General features: G+C 45.4%; 1 protein-coding gene across 4 annotated transcripts in view; it reads left to right on the top strand.

Annotated features, from left to right (window-relative positions):
• PRICKLE2 (prickle planar cell polarity protein 2) overlaps positions 1-20,505 on the top strand; it is a 384,940-nt gene that overhangs the window by 321,565 nt on the left and 42,870 nt on the right. For all 4 annotated transcript variants that reach the window (XM_088831558.1, XM_055414259.2, XM_055414260.2 and 1 more), the window contains 4 exons: positions 7,638-7,751; positions 10,793-10,930; positions 13,840-14,043; positions 17,847-18,033. In XM_088831558.1, the coding sequence (XP_088687684.1) occupies positions 7,638-7,751; positions 10,793-10,930; positions 13,840-14,043; positions 17,847-18,033 (643 nt within the window). The remainder of the gene's footprint in view (positions 1-7,637; positions 7,752-10,792; positions 10,931-13,839; positions 14,044-17,846; positions 18,034-20,505) is intronic.

Raw genomic sequence — 20,505 nt, 5'->3', positions numbered from 1 at the left:
GGTCAGTGTAAGGCCCAGTTGAGAAGTACTGGTCTAAAGAGTAAGAGGTTGGGGCCATGGTTCATTGGATCAGGGAAGTGAAGTGAAAGTCGCTCAGTCGTGTCCGACTCTTTGCGACCCCGTGGGCTATACAGTCCATGGAATTCTCTAGGCCAGAGTACTGGAGTGAGTAGCCTTTCCCCTTCTCCAGAGGATCTTCCCAACCCAGGGATCGAACCCAGGTCTCCCGTACTGCAAGCAGAGTCTTTAGCAAAGAGCCACAAGGGAAGCCCAGACCTCTCTTATAAGGTGACTTTTGAGCAAAGACAGGAAGAGGTGAGGACAAGCATCTTGCAAATATCTGGAGGAAGAATGTTGCCAGCAGAGAATGGCTGGTACAGAGGCCGTGAGGTTGAGAAGGGTAACACGGAGGCCATCGTGAGCAGGACTGAACAGGAAGAATGTATTAAGGGATGGGATCAGCCACCTCTTCAGGAGGCAAAATCGTGAGCCTGTAGTGAGGACTGTGGCTTTGAATCAGAGCGGGATAGGAAGTCACAAAGGGTTTTGAGAAGAACAGCAGTGGGACCTGGTGTGTATTCAGATGAGGTTGTTCTTACCGAATAATCACCTATAAGCGCACAAAGGTGAAGGCCAGGTGCACAAGCAGCCGTGGCAGTGATTCTTGTGAGCACTTAGTCGAGGTAGGACTGGTTGTGAAGGGGTGGGGGACAGTGACTGGATTTGGGGTATGTTTTGAACGTAAATCTGATATGATTTACTATTGAATCAGGCATCAGATGTGAACAAAACAAAAGTGGGGGTCTTTGAAATCTTTTTCTTTGAAAACACCCCAAATGAGCTTTTTTTCCCTTGATTTTTTTGATCCTGATCCTATGCGAACTTAAGCCTGATGCATACATTGTTTAGGCAATAGGTTTTAGACTGTTATTTCCTGAATTGCTTCCTGAGTAAACCAATTAAAATTATAATGTGCATCTCCAGGAGAAAAGGCAAGGAGCTGAACTTGGTACGATTTTGCCTCTTCGACGCCACTTAACAACACTTCTCTCCTATTGCTTGGGTAATGAAATTCTGGCAAGGGAGGTGCCAAATGAACAAACGGGCCCTCAGAAGCAGCCCATCACCCCATGCTCATAGCTGTAATACTATCTGATTATTCTCCAGGTCCCCATTTGGGAACTCGCGTGCACTTTTCATAAAAACCACCATGTTCACACTGCATCTCTCCCTTCTCTGTAGCACCTGCCTCTGAGACCTCAGGCATATGGTTGATATTGCCTTCCCGGATTGAGGTAGATTAACCAGGGTTCCAGGCTTCTTAAACTGTGAGAGAGAAAGAGAATGTGAAATAAAGGCCCAATCTTCTGGTCAGTCTCTGGGTTAAGATGGGCTTTTATAAAACCTTCCAAATGTGTCAATGCACAATGGTGATTACACTCTGTGAGTTTTTACCTTTACCTTGTAAAGTCACATTTGCTTTCCCCTTAAAGCAGTGTTTCTCCATGTTGGGTATGAGATTTTTATTAAGTTTCAAAAGGGAGGGGACGTATGTATACCTATGGCTGATTTATGTTGAGGTTTGATAGAAAACAACAAAATTCTGTAAAGAAATTATCCTTCAATAAAAAATAAATTAACTTTTAAAAAAAGGAATGCAGAATTCTGGGCTGTTTGTGAGATCCAGAAGGATAAAAACGGGACTAATGTTCAATAAGGACCTCAAATGATTCTGTAGTATGTGTATGTAAACACTTGAGAATTGTTGCTGTATGATTTGGGAATTACACTCACTTCCAAGTAACTGAAATCCAAATAAAGATCTAGTTTATTTCTCTCATTGGTTAGAGAAGTTCAGTAACAGGCAACCCAGTGATGGTGTATGATGGCTCTGTGGTGTATTCAGAAACTTTCACTCTTAAAGTTGCCTCATGGTGCAAGATGGCTGCTGAGCCCCCAGCCATCATTTGTATATTCCAGCCAGAAAACCGGAAGAAGGGGAAATGGGCAAAATGGGCCTTTGTCAACTACCCTACCTCCTTTAAAAGAGCTCTCCCAGAAGTCATATCTTTACATGTCATTGGCCAGAATTTATTCACATGGCCACATGTTGTTCCTCCAGAGGTATAGAAATGTTTTTCTGAGCTGAGTATATTGATGCTGTAAGTAAAATAATGGTATTCTAATTAAGGAAGAATAGAAAATGGATGTGAAGAAGGTTCACATATAAAAACACTTTGAGGCATAAGAGCCACTCAATTAAAAAATACATTGTTTGATCCCTTCCTTTATCAAGACAGTGAAGGACAATTGATTTTCAAATCAACCCCCAAATTCTGACTTCTTGTTGGGATCTCACTCTAAGAAAAAGGGATGCTTTTGATATGGAAAATGTAGCACCTCAAACTTTGAGCACTTTGCCTTTAGGATTTCTCATTCTTGCCAGAGCTAGTGAACTCCTTTCAAGTACATATGTAGAGAGCGAGACACCTACAAAATTGAGTGAGAGCATATAACTTCATTTGCCTCCTCTGGCTCTCCTGGGATATCTGGTAATCTCATGGATTGGCTGTTGAAGGAAAACACATGAGTAACTCTAAAATTCTTAGAATAGACTCCCTGAGCCAATAGCAGGGGCATCCCCAGAGAGGTGGTTAGAAATGCAAATGATCACCCCCAACCCCCAGGTCCTCTGGATTAGAGATGTGTATTTTAACAAGCCTTCCATGTGGTTGTGGTGGACGCTACAATTTGAGAACCACTATTCCTGTGTGTATGGAGAAGGCAATGGCAAGCCACTCCAGTACTCTTGCCTAGAAAATCCCATGGATGGAGGAGCCTGGTAGGTGTGGGGTCGCTAAGGGTCGGACACAACTGAGAGACTTCACTTTCACTTTTCACTTTCACACATTGGAGAAGGAAATGGCAACCCACTCCAGTGTTCTTGCCTGGAGAATCCCAGGGATGGGGGAGCCTGGTGGGCTTCTGTCTGTGGGGTCACACAGAGTCGGACACGACTGAAGTGACTTAGCAGCAGCAGCATTCCTGTGTAAAGCACTTTTCTCTCCAACGAGTAGTCACTGACTTTTTGGCTTCCATTTCTGCTCCAGCAGAAATGCTATCAAATCTGCAGTTCTTTCTGAAAAAACCCAGTCTTCCCAATTGGGCGAGGTCTTGCTTCGTTGACTTTATTTGCACACACTGACTAAAGCTCTGACAATCCAACTTGACACAGACTGAAGTGATTGCCAAACCTCGCTGTTGAGAGTAACATGTTTAAATAAAGGCCTTCAGCTATTTCGTTTTCCTAAGCCAGTGTATTGTGTTCAGCATGCTTTTGTTTGGAGGAAATGTACCTCGTATGGCTACACCCAGGTCGCAGTCATAGGGCATCTCTTCCTGGGAATCTGTAACCGGAGTGAAGTCCCAAGCACATGCCACAGAGCTGCTTTTGGAGAAATACACTGAGTATACACAGGAGGAAAAATCACATCATCAACCTGTCGGATAATGGTTTGGTAGTGATCATTGTTGACAAAATTCTATTGGATTTGATTGTTTACTTGTAAAAATTAACAAGAGAAACATGTTTGGGCTAAAATGAGCAATCTGCAGGGTTTTCAGGGGTGGTGCCAAATTTAATTTTTGTAGTGCCAGAAAGTATATTAAATATTTTCCCCTTCCCATTGGTATGATTGGTGTTTGTTTTGAGCTATACAGTAGTTTTATTATGGAAGATGCCAGAGCATTTCCATGCATGCAGCATTTCCATGTTCAGCCAGAGACAGATGGGGAAAGGAAGCCATTCCTCCCTCCTTCCCATCTGTCTGCTAATTCCCTTTACTCAGTGAAGAGCTTGCAGAGTCCAGCTCCTAAACATCAGAAAGAGACACAGAAGGCAGCACTGAGTGATTATTTTTCCTCCTGGACTTGAACAGGCTTTGAAGAGCCTTGAAAGTGGTGAAGCACCAACGCACTCTTCTCCCTCAGAGCAAGCCAGATTACCTACCATGTAATATGGGAGTGATTTGGTAGGTTGTTAGCTAATATTAGCTGCTTTGGTTTAATTATGGAGCATCTTACTAGATAAGCTCTTTTATTTTTGTCCGGAGAATCCCATGGACAGAGGAGCCTGGTGGGCTACAGTCCATGGGGTAGAGGGGGTGGCAAAGAGTCAAAGCTTTTAAGTCTTCCCCCAACTATTGTTTGAAGTCATCCACCAAATTATTGCTAGCCTTGAGAGAAATTATTTTAAAACACTTTGCATTCAAGGAATTACTGGAATACTGATAGAAAAGATATATTTTCAGTGGTGGTGATCAGTAGACTTAAATTATAAAAGGCAACATAAGATGTCCAGCCAGGAAGGATGTTCCAAAAGAGTAGAGTCATTGCCTCTGCAGACCTAAGAATTCAGTCTTTAGGGTGGACCTCAGAGTACTAAAGTATTTATTTACCACCTAAATATCTCTAGAGCTCTCCATCACTTCCTCCCACTTAGCCCAATCATGTGTTGGGACTCCTTTATCCTCTGGTAGGTGGCACGCCAGTAGGTAAAGAACCCGCCTGCAAATGCAGAAAACGTAAGACACTCAGGCTCAGTCTCTGGGTCAGGAAGATCCCCTGGAGGAGGGCGTGGCAACCCACTCCAGTATTCTTGCCTGGAGAATTCCATGGACAGAGGAGCCTGGTGGGCTACAGTCTATGGAGTCACAAAGAGTCGGACATACCTGAGGCGACTTAGCATGCACGCAGCACTTAAAACAGCCTGAAACTTCTCCAATTCAGCCTGCAGGTGTGGTCCTCACCCAAGAGCTTTCCATAAGGAACTGGAATTGAGCAAGGCTTGTCAGTCTAGGGTGGACTTCTGAACTGAGGTTGTGTCAACTCCCAGTCATGTGGGGATCTGCTGAGAGGAAAGAATAGAGCAAAGGACACCAGCCTTAGAGAGATGGGAAATCCCTTACCAGTCACTTTCCATTGGAAGTTTCCATTTCCTCATGGGGTTTTTGAGAAAACACTACATCTTTTTAATAAGTTACCTTTCTTCCCCCTGAAACCAAACTAGCTTCAATAGCATTTTATTACTCAGAACCTTCTTTTTAGACCCATTGCAAGTGGGAGCTTCACAGATTTGGTCTCATTCTACAAGCCCAGTGGTGTTACCTACCTCTTAAAATGAAGGGAGGCCATGAAAATCTGGGCTGTCACATTTGAAGCGTATCAGGCTGGATGATATACTTCCTGCTGTGTATTCTTATTATTTGTTATTGCTGGCTAAATACTTTGCCTCCACTCCCATTTAATTGCCACAATCCTGTGATAAGGATTCTGAGAGGTTTTAACCTTCTCAGAAACACAGGATGGGTAAGGACAGAGCCAGGACTGTGGGGTTCAGATCTACTTGGCCACGGCTGCAGAAGATACAGGGAAGACTCCTGCCTGGGTCAGCCTTGGACAGTAGCAGACAGGGCTTGTTCAAGGCACCAGTTCAGAAGATGATGGCTCTGGGCAGTGGATACAGGGCTGTGTGAGTGATAAGGGATGATTGCCAGGAAGGCCAGTGGAGCTCACATTAGACTCTTCATGATCATACATCCACAGTATGATGCATTTTCATATGTGAAACGAATCAGCAGTTCAGGGTCAATGCATGTTACAGGATACTCGGGGCTGGTGTGCGGGGATGACCAAGAGGGAGGATAAAGGGAGGAGGGAGGTGAGAGGGGGGTTCAGAAGGGGGAACTCATGTACACCTGGGGCGAATTCATGTCAATGTATGGCAAAACCAACCAATATAATATTGTAAAATTAAAAAATATATAAATAAAATTAAAAAAAATTTTTTATTGAAGTATAGTTGATGTATGGTGTTATTAAAACTGGTCTTCCTTCAGTTCTACATATGTATACATTCTTTCCACATTCTTTTTGATGACAGTTTATCACAGGATATATTTCCCTGTGCTATCCAGTAGGACTTTGTTGCTTATCCATACAGTGATTCATGTAATATTAGCATTTACCCCTAATGTTCTGTAACTATCATGGGAGTTGTGAGAATGACAAAGTGATGGCGCCACAAGGCCTTTCCACCCGTCATTTTTTGACCTGGGAGGCAAAACCCATTCCCCAGTATACTGCAACTGCTTCTTTATCTGCGGCCCTTCCAGGTGAGCATGTGGACCGCAGTTCTCCTGTGCAGACTGGCTCTCCTGAGCCAGTCTATGACGGGGCTCATCGCCAGCTTCTAATCGCAAACTAACTCATGATCTGGGCTCATATGTCTTCTCAGAGAGAGTGCTGGTAACCTGTGCGCTGCCTTCAAAACCTGAATTCCGGGCCCTGGCTCCCTACCAGTGTCTATAGGGAGGGGTTGCAAGGCCCTGAGTTCCAAAAGTCAGCTTGTCTAGGACAAGAAGTCTGTTTATGTTTGCCTTTGGGATCTGATTAAGAGGATGATATGCACATGATGGTGAATGGTTGTGATCATTTGTTACAAAAATAAGGATGGCTTTCACATTTTCTTTAAGGCTTTGTCATCATAAAGCCTTCTTCCTCTAACACTTATGATTTCATTTCTGGAGATCAAAGTAGACCGAGCTTTCACAACTTTTCACCCCAGCATTCCCAAAACATATAGTCATATCCAAGGCTCCCTAAACTCCAGGGGTTGTGACCGTGGTTGAGGAGCATAACGAGTACAGTGAGTTTAGGGCCCCATGTCTTCTGTCTTCTCCGTTTTGTTGAATGAATGCCTGTTTCACAAGAGCTGGTCATAATGCTTAGAGATAGTTGAAAAGTATTTTCCATGATATCATCTGAGCTTGTGGGAATTTTTTTTTTTCAATCTCTCCTATATAAGGCATACCTTCTGTTTTGGCCAGTTTTTTCTGCTAGCTTTCATGCAACTGGATGGTAGAATGTCTGTTTTCTTTTCTCAGGCAAAATTATATGTTTTGTGCTTTCCCAAGTCGTTAGGGTTGAATGAGCCTCAGAGACTGAAAGAATATGTTCCAACAGCTGTAAACAGGAGCATTCTAACATGTAGCCAAAAAAAAAAAAACCACGTTGATCTTTAATTACACGTTCTGTATCCCGAATTCAGTGACTTTTTAACAGACCTGATCTTCTGGCCTGTCCTCAGGAAAAGCGCAAAACCTAGAGGGCTTTTAGTGTAGGTGGAGGCTGAGGGACCCAAGAGTCCTCCAAGTGCCAAAGACTCCAGCGCCAAGACAGGCACTGACACATCCTTTTGGCTGGGAGGGCAGGTTACATGCCGGAGACACACAGAGAAAATGGTAAAGTCAGCTCTCAGGGGAGCCTGCTGAGAAAGCCCTGGCCCCTGGGGTCATCAGCATGTGTGCGGAAATCTTTTTCTAGGAAAGTTTGCTGGCTTTGTTTCTCCCTTACAGAGAGAGGAAAAGCCCCAAGACATGGGAGATGCGCGGGACTCTTTCTTCAAGGATAAATGTCTGTGCTTACAACGAGAAACTCCCAGGCTGTGGAGTTTCACGAAGGGTGGAGACACTGGGAAGCAGATTGAGTCTTGCTGTGGGAACCGTCTCCCCAGGATGCGGGAATGGCAGCTGGTTTGAGGAATGGGTGAGTTATCCATGTGCTTTCCCGTCCTGCAGGTTCACCAGTACTACAGCTGTCTCCCAGAAGAGAAAGTCCCCTATGTCAACAGTCCCGGAGAGAAACTTCGAATCAAGCAACTATTACACCAGCTGCCACCGCATGACAATGAGGTGAGGGGCTCGAGGGGCCTTCAGAAGCCCTTTCTTAGAACTTTCAGCAAATCGTTAACTCTTTCGTCATCAGAATGCTGCCGTCAGTGAGATCCGCAAGGAAAAACTCGGGCAATTTATTTTAGGTTTTAGTTTCCTTAATTAGAGGTAAAAGAAACTGTCACATGCCTTCTGGAGAGGGTTACTGAAAAGCAGAATCTTATTATGGGGTTGATTTGCCTCTGTGCCTGGTACTATACTAACTACTGGGGGCAGAGAGCACTAAACTTTAAAAGTTCAAGTCCAGGTTTTCTTAGTTGAAGAATATGCAATGCCAGTTGCCTGAGCACGTTGGATGAATGAGATTCTCTGGGCAGTTCAAGCCCAGCACAAACTTTGTGACTCTCTTAGATTTTCAGCATCTTTTCATAGTAAATGAGTGTGTAGGTTTTCCATGTTACACTGCTCTAGAAGTTACATGTCCAGATTTGCAGCTGTGAACATCTGTGTTTTTGTTACTTCCAATCCAGCTTGCCAAGGTTATCGTTTTTACTCCTGAAAGTATGACTTGCAGGTTGTCTTTTATTCTGAACCCAGACAAGGGCGCTCTAAGCAGACATTTATCATCTTTGAAGTCAAATTGATCCTAAAAAGAAATTTGTGTATGTGTTTTTAAAAGGTCATCATGCATGGTAGGTTTAGGTTTGCAAACTAGAAATTGATGTTCAAGTATCTGCTTTTTAAAAGTAGTGATCCTGTAGAATCTAATGGTCTACTTAACTCTAATTGTGTTTTAAAGAAAGCCATAATTTCAAGGTAAAAGGAGAAATTTAAAACTTCTTTAGAGAGCTGGACCCGGCTTTTTACCAGCTGCCCCCACCCACGAGCTCAGTCCCTGAGGAAATAAGTGTGTGGTTTTTTAGACTTTATCTTTCCGCATTTGAATAAAAGGAATAAACCAGGAGCCTCAAAAATTAATTTGAATAAGTGGAGCAAAAGCTTAAAAACTGAAGCAACTCCCTAAAAAAGGAGTCACAGTTCCCCTTCCTGTTGTTTATTTCATACTTCATGAAACAGATTTAAATAATGCTTTCTCCTTTAAAGAGGAAAGCAAGCATTGTAACCTGATGCCCAGGTAACTAATTGAAAGTGAATATGCCGGTTTTTACAAGCAGGAGGGGTGTGCCTATGTTTCAAAGCATGTCCATAAATTGTCAGTGGTGTAATCATATTCTCTGGGTTATTCAGATCATGGCAGTACATTCCCCACATGAAGACTCTTTTTTTCACTTTTTTTTTTTATTTGATGGAGGAAAGTGGTCTGCTCTTAATGTGTTCCTCTCTGTTTTTTGTTATTTCTGTTTATGGTTGATTGTGATTTCATGAAAATAGACCGTTCAAATTTTTTCTTCCTACTGGTGAAAATTCCTTATACGTGACCCAATGGACAGATTTGTCCATTCGACATGGCCTTTTAAAGGGCAAAGGGTGATTCTAAAGTAAATATTTGATCATGCCCTTTTTCATACAGGTTAGACAGTTTTGATGTATACAGCTGCATTGGTTTTCAAACTAGTCCCAGTTCAAAGGTTGCCCTTTGACCATCTGTAGGACCGAATCATCCAGGCAATTCAGTTAACCTTCCTGATGTCCAGATTATTCTGAAGTAAGACAGAGGGTGGGATTAGATCCATGTGTCCCATAATGTCTAGATCCATGACTTTGGGTGGTGCAGGGACACGGCAGTGAATGATACTGAACCACATAATGCGAGACCCTCTCCCTCTTTTCACTCTGTTTCATTCCCTGTGACTGAGTGATCGTGGGGGAAATTTTAGTTTGGGTGGGCAGGTGTCTCACACCTCTCCAACTCCTCCTAATCTCCATTTTTAAGTAGCAGCATTGAGAACCTCCGTTTTAGAATCTCCTGCAAGCAGAAGTAACCAGCTAGAAGCCAACAGTATGGCTTTGTTTTCAGTCTTGTATGTAGTTTTATGACTGCCCTATTTTTTCACAAGTGATATTGCTTTTCTATTTATAGTCATAATATACTTTCAAGTAAATGTAGTCAAGTAAAAAAAGAAATGAGTTAGTTTTTAAAACAGTATTAAGTAAATAGTAGTTCAAGATTACAGCGAAATTCCCAAGGTATGCATAAATAAAAGAGAGAATGGGAAATAGCAGATTTGAATATCTTTAATGTCCCTCCCTTAATTTTTGTGAGTTTCTGTGTTGAACGAGAAGGAAAATCTCTTATGCAAGTTGTTAACCAAAGCCCGGTGAGCAGCCCTCTCCCTCCTACACACCGAGAAACACGCAAGTACTTCCTAAGAGAACACAGAGAACTCTAAACCAAATTCTCAGGCTCACACCTTGGTTCCCATCTCATTTTGGGAAACAGGCGCCATGAGCGTGTTGACCACAATTCTGGCTCATTGGCCTGGAGCCATCCTTTGGTGTCAGGGATCATTTCCTTGGGCCCATGGAGGTGAAAGTGAAGTTGCTCAGTCCTGTCAGACTCTTTGAGACCCCATGGACTACGAGGCTCCTCCGTGGATTTTCTAGGCAGGAGTACTGGAGTGGGTTGCTATTTCCTTCTCCAGGGCATCTTCCCAACCCAGGGATCGAACCCAGGTCTACCACATTGCAGGTAGTTGCTTTACCATCTGAGAGTGAGAGTATGATTATCCATTTGAAGATCCACATCACTTTGTAGAAGAAGGAAGCCCCAGATGTTGACTAGCAGCAAAGCTCTCCCAATGACGTGGCTCTCAGTGTGGTGAGCAGAGAGGGGCAGTGAGCTTGAGAAACAGGTACCAACCACCGGCCTCTGCGAGACTTATGCTCCAGAGTTTTGAGCCTCTAGGAAGCTCTTTTGGTGGTCAACAGTCTCGAGTAGACACTCATCTAAATAACCCCAAGCCTGACGGCATTCAAGTGCCTGCCAGGACAGTGAAACCTAATGCATGTGTGTTTAATAAGAAAAAAGTCTGAGGCCAGGGCTTCAGGAATCCTCAGGAGCAAAAGATGACCACCCCCAACCTTCCTGTGTGTCTGTCCAGGTTCGCTACTGCAACTCCCTGGACGAGGAAGAGAAGAGGGAGCTGAAGCTCTTCAGCAACCAGAGGAAACGTGAAAACCTGGGCCGCGGCAATGTGAGGCCCTTCCCGGTCACCATGACGGGAGCCATCTGTGAACAGGTGAGCGCATGGTCTGGGGCGTGCCTGGGGGGTCACTCAGGCATCCTTTCCCTGACTCATTCATTCAGCAGTTATTTTCTTGAGAGCCTATTTGTTAGGCCTGGGAGATACAGCTGTGAGCAAAAGGTTTGGAAGCTTGGTCTTGCCCTTGGAAGGAGTTCTGTCCTAGGAGAGAAGTCAGACAATGGTGTCAATAAATAAGAGGAAAAAAATGCAGTGGGGAAGAGAGTTAATGCTGGGAGTGTGAGGTGGCTGTAGTTTTCAGTGAAGTGGCTGGGAAGGCTCCACAGAGACAGTCAGAACTGAGGGAGTGAATCATGTGATGGCAGGGGAAGGGGGCTGTGAGGGAGCAGCACGTTCAGAGATGCTGTGGCAGAAGCCTTTCCCTTATGGTCCAGGAATAGCAGGTTGGCCTGTGTGGCAGGGCAGGAGGGGCACAGGAAGAGAATGCGCCGGTCAGGTCCAGTTTCATGGAGGGCTGTGTCGACTGCTGGAAGGAGAGAGAGGGCCACCGGAGGAATTTGAGCAGAGAAAGGACATGATGGAATTATACTTTCAGATGAGTGCTTTAGAAAGTGGAGTTTGCCTGGACCGTGGCCACCCTCTTTCCCAGGATCATCCTAGGACCAGTGCCCTTTAAAGAGGTGGTAAACGGTCATCTCCTTGGGTCTGAGGATTCTTTAGTAAAGTGCATGGATCTCCCATATTCTAAGACCTCACTGAGTTGAGCGTTTGGGTTTGTTTTTTCTTCTAGTCTCCTGTAGAGTGCTCTGGGCATGGTGGAGAAGGGTTTCTAAGAAAACAGGGTGGGAATCAGGCCTGCCTGGGTTCACCCTCCCTGACCTCTTGACCTCCAGAAGCCTTCTGGGGCAGATGGTCATGTATTGAGCACTTTTCTTAGGCCTGCTGCTCAAAGAGTGGCCCCATCTAACTCATTAGGCATTTTAGGGACCCGTTCAGGCACAGATTGCAAGAGGATACATGACCTGAACTGGTGACGAAAAGGCAACATACTGCCTGAGTAGAGGGGATGCCATTTATTTCGGGGCGCTTTTGGGGAGGGATTTCAGAGAGAGAAGTTTGGAAGGCTCAGTGGATGAAATGGAGATGCTGCTTAACAGGGGAGCCAGAGCCCCAGAATTGACAATGGGGGTCTTCATCCTTGACACCCACCCCTGAGATGCAGTGGTCAGAGTTGAAGACGTGAGGTTCTGTGTGCTCCTTTCAGAGCCTCTGCCACTTTTGGGTGGTTCTCCTTGACCAGCCTGGGAGGGCTCCCCTGAAGCAAAAGGGAAGTTGGGCATTTCACAGGCAGGTGTCAAGAGTGATATAGAACAGTGATGACAGCATGGAGACAGACAGATGTAAGTTTGACACACAATTCTGCCAGGTGACCTTGACCCCTTTACTTTTCCTAACAGTTTTGTCATCTCCAAAATGGGGGTGTCGAATATCTAGGTCATAGAATCATGGTGAGGGTGAAATGGGATTCTGTATTGTTACAGTAATTAAACAAGGAGGCCATTAGACTGGGGTGGCTCTACTGCCTTGGTAACCTGTACTAGCAGACCAAACCCTGAACCAGTCAGGGTACCGGAATCTGAGAAAATGACACTGGAGAACAACCAGTTGCAAGCAGCCAGCTGGGCTTTCCCAAATAAGGAGACTACTTAATCTCTATAGTCACTGAAATACTTTCCTTGCTTTTACTTCCATGGCTTCTCTATAAAACTCTCTCCCTGGGTTTCTGTCCCAGACACCTTAAGTTTGATGCTTGATACCCAATTCAAACCAGTGTTGGAGCAAATAAACTGGAAAGCTTTAATGTGCTCCCTGGTTTATCTTCTAACAATATGCATACATCAGCTCTACTAATGTTGCCACACAAGGCAGGGATATTACTTTCTGTAATGTAATGTCTTTCTTATGTCTGCTCACTTGCATGAATGGGCTCCCAGAGACTACTCCATGAGACCTGGACTTCATTTTCTATGAAGCATCTCAGCGCTTTTGATGGCAGTGTGTGGGAAAGGTCTAGGGGTGGCCTTTCTGCTCTTCAGACGTCGCCCCCCGAGTCCACCTCTCAGGTGGGGCTGGGCTCTCAGGCCAATACCGTGATCAGCAGAAAGCCTCCCCCGGACCTGTTGCCTCACACTTTATTGTTCCCTCCAAGACCCTCAGACTCTATTCATTTTATCTTGAGCATGGGTTATCATGGATTTTACCTTGCTCCTTTCTGGGCGGGGGAAGGAACTTTGAAAATGAGTGAGAAGATAGGAAAGGGGAGAAAAAGAAGCCCTTGGCTCGTCTGGCCTTAGCAGCGGTATCTTTTCATTTGGGACTGTGTACAAAGATGTCACAGGAAGCAGGCCAGAAGCATGCCTGAGAGACTTCTAGAGAAACCTAGATGGTAAAAGGTGGGCATGTTTTTATGAACCCACTCCCCTACCACCCTAAGTGTAGGTCCCACCAGCTCCCCGAGTCCCTGCAGGCTTTCTTCTCACTCCCCCACGCCACACAGTCTCTTGCTGCAGGCGTTGGACGTGGCTGGGCCTCCGGCAGGGAGTTTGCAATGCCTCAGAGATAATGAGCCCTCCGCTCCGCTTGCCTCCTGTCAGCTCTTCCGTGTCACTGCACTGACAGACTTTGCCTTTCTCTCCCACCTCTGTGATTCTTTATTTTCTCAGTGACAGGGATCTTCGTCTTACTTGTAGGCCCTCGGAAGGGATGGTGGGGGAGGGCAAGAGAAACCCGCCTGCCACGTGTGTAAAGCAGGTAGCAATAACTCGTTTGAAAGTAAGCGCTCAGTAACGAGCTACGGATGCTGGTGGTCGTGTATCTTTTCCACATGGCGCTAAGAGCTGGGGGCTGCTGTTCCTCATACTGACCTGTTTCTGTTCACCTTGCAGTGTGGAGGCCAGATCAATGGCGGGGACATTGCTGTGTTTGCATCACGCGCCGGCCACGGTGTCAGCTGGCACCCACCCTGCTTTATCTGCACCGTCTGCAACGAGCTCCTGGTGGATCTGATCTACTTTTACCAGGATGGGAAGATCTACTGTGGCAGGCACCACGCAGAGTGCCTGAAGCCGCGCTGTGCAGCCTGCGACGAGGTCAGAGCTGGCTCCGCTCCCTGGGGCCCGCAGCCCCACTGTCACCCCGGGTTTCACCATAGCCAGCACGTTGCCATGTGGTTCCTGCATGAAGCAAAGTCGTAGGCCTCTCCAGCCTCTCTTATTAACTCTTTTGAGAGCGGGTCTAGTTCCATCCCTGTTTGCTAGAATGTCCAGGACTATGATCTGCTTTACTGAATTTGACAGTGTCATAGGCTGCTAGGTGGGGAAAACAGTTTCTAGGGCACTCGGTCATTTCAGAACTCTTAAAAAAAGGGGGAGGGGGGAGGGATTGTTGTGGAGCTTTCAATTTCAGCCCAAATCCAAGGGAGCAGTCATCGTTAGTAATAATGGGTCATTTCTGAATATCTTAAAATCTTGGGTTTCCTGAGATTAGAGTGAGAAGAGAAGAAAATGAGTAGCGTGATGTGATTCTCCCATAATCTGTGAAAGTCCTGCTGAGGATTCCGGGGCAGATGGCTATTCCATTAGGATTCTTCTGCCCCATACACTCACCCAGGTCAGAGAGCAGACTGGACCCAAGGTTCATACCTCATCTTTCCTCCCAGCCGAAGTACACCCAGGTGTGGTGTGGGAGCTGAAAGGTAGAAAACCTGGGTTAGTATAAAAGTTGGGGGCAGAAAGGAAAATGTTCTAAGCTTGACCGCTTTTACAGGAATAATTTGGGGAAAGGTCTTGGGCAGGGGGTTCTTCCTATGCAAAATATACTTTTGGTTCTTTCTTGACCCTGTAAGGCCACGTGGGACCCTGTAAACAGCACTCCACTTTGTCACCCAGAGGCCACCGGTACATGGTATTTCTTCTTTACAAACTGCCCATCAGTGACTCACTCTTCTAGGAAGAAATCTATCAGTCTTAACTAATACAGATTCTCATGCTACTGCTGATGTTCATGAGAGACACTCTGAGCAGGTATTTGGTCCAAGTTTGTGATTCTAGGCAGTGCCTTTCCCTGCCTGCCTCAGTTCCCCCATCTGGAAGTGAGTGCTCATAATACTTTATCTAATAGGAAATGAAGTAGGATGATTAAAGCACTTTGAAATTTTTGCTTATTGAGGTCTAATTCATACAGCATAAGATTTACCTTTGAAGGTGCAGTTCAGTGGTTTTCAGTATGTTCACAAAGTTGGACAACCATTCAGTTCAGTTCAGTCACTCAGTCATGTCCGACTCTTTGCGACCCCATGAATCACAGCACGCCAGGCCTCCCTGTCCATCACCAACTCCCGGAGTTCACTCAAACTCGTGTCCATCGAGTCGGTGATGCCATCCAGCCATCTCATTCTCGGTCGTCCCCTTCTCCTCCCGCCCCCAATCCCTCCCAGCATCAGAGTCTTTTCCAGCGAGTCAACTCGTCGCATGAGGTGGCCAAAGTACTGCAGTTTCAGCTTTAGCATCAGTCCTTCGAATGAACACCCAGGATTGATCTCCTTTAGACAACCATTACTACTGCCTAATTCCAGGTCATTTTTATCATCTAAAAAGAAACCCCAGATGCATCAGCAGTCACTCCCCTTTCTCCCCTCCCCCCAGCCCTGGCAACCATTCAGCTAGTCTCTCCATGAGTTTGCATATTCTGGACATTTTGTCTAAGTGGATTAATGCAACATATGACCTTCCATGTATGGCTTCATTCACTTAGCATGATGTTTTTGTGGTTAACCCGAGTTGCAGCATGTGTCAGTACTTTCCTTTTTATGACTGAATAATAAGCAACTGTATATATCACATTTTGTTTAGCCATTTATTAATTGATGGGCATTTAAGTTGTTTCCACTTTTTGACTGTTTTAAGCAAAGCTGCTGTGTACATTCATATACAGGTTTTTTGCGGGCATGTATTTTCTGTCCTCTTGAGTTTATATCCAGGAGTAGAATTGCTGGGCCATATGGTAGTTCTATGTTTAACTTTTTGAGGGGATCTAAACTGTCTTCCAGAGCAGCTACACCATTTTACATTTCGCAGCTATCAACGAATGAGAATTCCAATTTCTCACATTCTTCTCAGTAGTTACTATCTGTCTTTTAACTTATAGTCACCTTGTGCTATGCTGTGCTTAGTCATTCAGTCATGTCCGACTCTTTGGGACCCCATGGACTGTAGCTCACCAGGCTCCTCTGTCCCTGGGATTCTCCAGGCAAGAATACTGGAGTGGGTTTCCATGCCTTCTCCAGAGGATCTTCCCAACCCAGGGATCAAACCCAGTTTCCCACATTGCAGCACATTCTTTACTCTCTGAGCCACCAGGGAAGCCCTATAGTCACCTTAGTGGGTATGAAGTAACATCACATGGTGGGTTTGATTGGAGTTTTCTTAATGGCTTATAATGTTTATCTTTTTTTCCATGTGTTTGTTGGCTATTTGCATATCTTCTTTGGGGGAGTAATGTCTCATCAAGTCTTTTGCATATTTTTTCAGTTGGGTGATTTTCTTTTATTGTGTCCTTGTGAAACTTGTTTATATATTTTGGAGTCTAGTCACTTAGATATGTGATTTGCAAGTATTTTCTCCCATCCTGTAGTTATATTTTCACTTTCTTAATGATGTCCTTTGAAGCATGGAAGTTTTTATTTCAATGAAATCCAGCTTCCGTTGTTTTGTTTGTTGCTTATGCTTTTAGTGGCATAGCTAAGAAACCATGGCCTAATTGGAAACTGAGTTTTTGAAAATTTACATCTCTTCTTCTAGACATTTTATAATTTTTTTGCTTTTACATGTAGGTATTTGATCTCTTTTGAGTTAACTTTTATATGTGCTGTGAGGTAGGGGTTCTGTTTATCCATTGGCATGCAGTTATTCGGTTGTTCCAGGCAGGTTTATTGAAAGACTGTTCTTTCCTCCATTGAATGTCCTTGTCACCCTTGTCAATCATCATTTGGCCATAAATGTCTGAGGTTATTTCTGCCTTGATTACTGCAGTTTGTAGTAAGTTCTTAAACCTGTGCTTTGAATTTGAAAACAAGTCTGTCTCAGGGGTCAAAACACAAATACCTCTGAGGGTTAGGCGGTTACCGTAAATAAAGGTGACTCATTTTAAGGTAACAGCAAGTGGTGAAAAATATGACAAACTGTAGAACTCATCCCTCATCTGAAAGCAACAACCCCTTTTATTGTCGCCATGCAGGAATGTGTAGCACATGTTGCCAAATACTGTATTTTCAAAACAGAAACCAGTATCCCAGGTGTTTATATGACATTTCTCATTTTTAAAAAATACCATATATACTCCAAATTACACAGATAATGGCCAAAATGTCCATGTGCTGTCAGCTATTAGTCCTGCTTTATATTCTTTTCGGTAGACTCTTCTTTGCCTGAATACACTGTGGTTAAATTAATCACTGGCTAGGTCAGAAACTGTTTAAATGTGCTTTAGGAAAACCCACATGTGGAAACTGATATAGGCATCCGTTCCGTTCCGTTCTGTCGCTCAGTCGTGTCCGACTCTTTGCGACCCCGTGGACTGTAGCCTACCAGGCTTCTCCGTCCATGGGATTCTCCAGGCAAGAATACTGGAGTGGGTTACCGTTTCCTTCTCCAGGGGATCTTCCCGACTCAGGGATCGAACCCGGGTCTCCCGCATTGGAGGCAGACGCTTTAACCTCTGAGCCACCAGGGAAGCCCATAGAGGAAATATATACGTATCTACTTCCGTTTAATAATTTGTGGGTGGGACCGATTCTTCTACCCTGCTAGTTTGGGGCCCTTGTAGCTTTCCTCCTTTCCAGTGTATTGTCATGGCTGTTTCTTACCCACTGATCTTTTGGCCTCTCTGTCTGCAGATCATCTTTGCAGATGAATGCACAGAAGCCGAGGGGCGACACTGGCATATGAAACACTTCTGCTGCTTCGAGTGTGAGACAGTGCTGGGCGGCCAGCGCTACATCATGAAGGAGGGGAGGCCCTACTGCTGCCACTGCTTTGAGTCCTTGTATGCAGAATATTGCGACACCTGTGCCCAGCACATAGGTGAGGCAACACTTGGTGCTCATCTTGGTCCTCCTCCGACTGGATCTCCTTTGTGTCTGGTATAGTTAGAATCCCTTTGGTTGCAAGCAATAACAATCCAACTGATACTCCCTTAAGCGAAAAAGGAAATGTCTTGGTTCATAGTACTGGAGAAGCCAAGGAGGAAGTTGGTTTCAGGTAAGGATGGGTCAAGGGATTGAAGAGAATCTGGTTTTTTGTTTCGTTTTTTTTCCCTCTGTGTCTCAGCTTGCCTTCTGTTGGCATCATTTGGAAACAAGGTGCCTTCACAAGGTGTCACAGTGACCCCCACACTTATACACATACCAGCTTTAGCACTGTTCTCTAAAAAGAATGGAAGCGTGACTTTCCCAGTATCCAAGTCAGGTCCTCCAAATAGAAATGCTATAGCCGGCCATTAGGTCATCTGTTCCACCCTGGAAAGAAATGAATAGGGGGTTCCTGAGTCACAGACCCACCCCCAAGGTGGGGCTGTATGACGGACAGTCGTACTACCAAGCAGAGGAGGAGAGGTCTCAGAGGAGGGGGAAATATAAACAGATATCTTCCACAGCCTCCTCGGAAAACCTCAGGGATCAGCAGGAGGAGGAAGCAGAACGGTCCTCTTGGTAGGAAAAGATAGTCAAGGAAACCAAGTGGCAACTGGCATGCATGTCCTGAAAGAAATCAGCAAAAGCCGACCCAGCCAAAAAACAAAGCGAGAGAACCTCAAATAGCTCTGAAGCTATAAACGCCTCAAATAAGTGGCAGATTTGAGATGGTGAAAATCATTTTCCCTTTTCAAGTAGCGGATTCGTTCAGCCCTTCAACACTATTCCCGATCATGCAGCATCTGGAGCGTCTTCACTCAGCTCGCCTGTTCTGGCACCTTGAGAATGAGCTGCCCTTTAAAAAGAGAGGAGGAGTTGGCAGTGGATGAATGTCTCTGAGACCAGCAGCCTGATCTTCCTGTGGCTCGTGCAGTTCCAAGAAATCTGCCTGGAGGCTGCCAGCTCCTTACCTATAGTGGGGAGGTGTGGAGATCACCAGTCTGGGAGCCCGTTTTACCTCACTTAAAAGATTTTATCGGGAACAAGAGGAGGTGGCTTTGTCTCCCCGGTTCATCAGAAGTGATGCAGTCAGATGAAAAGTTAGTTCATAATTTGAAGGGCTTGGGTGCTGATAAAAATCACAGCTTTCAGACACCTACTCTATCCTCAGGGGTCCTTTGTCATTGGAGGGTCCATCCCGGGGGCTCAGACCTGCCTCCACGGTGCCTCCACAGAGCCCTTCTGAGCTGAAGTCCTTGCCAGGCCCAAGGACGAGCAGTGCTATGCCGACCTGGGTCCAGCAGCGTTCCCATCTGGAAGCTGGGCTGTCAGGAAAAACCCCCTTTCCCCAGCCCCTGAAATCTTCACCTCTCACAGCCTGATGCCTCAACCAGGTACCCAGCAGCTTCTGTTTCTCACCAGTCAAAGCGGTTCAACAGACATACTTCCCTTTATTCGAGAGCTAGGAAAGGAAAAGATCCTGATGCTGGCAAAGACTAAGGGCAGGAAGAGAAGGAGGCATTAGAGGATGAGATGGCTGGATGACATCATCGACCCAATGGACGTGAGTTTGCGCAAACTCCGAGAGATGGTGAAGGACAGGCAAGTCTGGTGTGCTGCAGTCCACGAGACTGCAAAGAGTCAGACATGACTGAGCGACTGGACAACAAGGAAAGGAGGGTCTTGATCTGGACAAGGGGCTGGGGGTGGGATTCGGTCAGGAGAGGTGGTGTGAGGTGCTGACCCAGCACTCTCACCGTGGCTCTGGGTCTACAGGGAGATGCCTGCTTGGATGAGAGGGGCAGAACGCACAGACACCTTCCATACAGCAGCCATCCCCTGCTTGTTCGTGTTTCTGTTTCTTCTGTCCCTTTTCACTGAGACTGAAAAGCCTCTCCAGAAACTGCCACTTAAAATTTTCGCCCAGCAGCTTGGAAGAGAGAAAATACGTCTGTCACCATGGCATGCACACCTCTGTTTTCCCTCTGTTTTCTTCTGTCTCTCTCCTCTTTAGCTTTGATTGCCGTTCCCTTCTCCTTCCCTCTGAAATCCATAAAAAGACATCCATGCGTTATCAGAAAGGGGGACCACTATGGCCTGCGGTATTATCACAGCTGTAGTTAAAATGTCCCAGATTTATTTTTTTCCCTTAAATCCACTTTTCTGTAAAACATACTTTTCCTGCAGCAGAGAAACGCTGCGCTCTGTGTATCATGCATACCACAGTGTCTGGGTGCTCTGCTCTGACCATATTATCCAAATATTCCCTATTTATACAACGGCGCAGCGCAGCCCCTGCATCAGGCAGCTGTTGCCAGGGCAACGGTACTTTTGCCTGCACACAGCAGAGTAAACAGTCCTATAAACAGACCGAGGCTGTAGCGGCGGTAGACACATACACCCTCAGAGAAGTGCTTAAAGGGCT

Source organism: Moschus berezovskii, chromosome 24 (genome assembly GCF_049115385.1).
Source record: "Moschus berezovskii isolate FMDL1 chromosome 24, NW_MosBer_1.0, whole genome shotgun sequence".
NCBI lineage: Eukaryota > Metazoa > Chordata > Mammalia > Artiodactyla > Moschidae > Moschus > Moschus berezovskii.
This window is presented reverse-complemented; position numbering and strand designations above follow the sequence as displayed.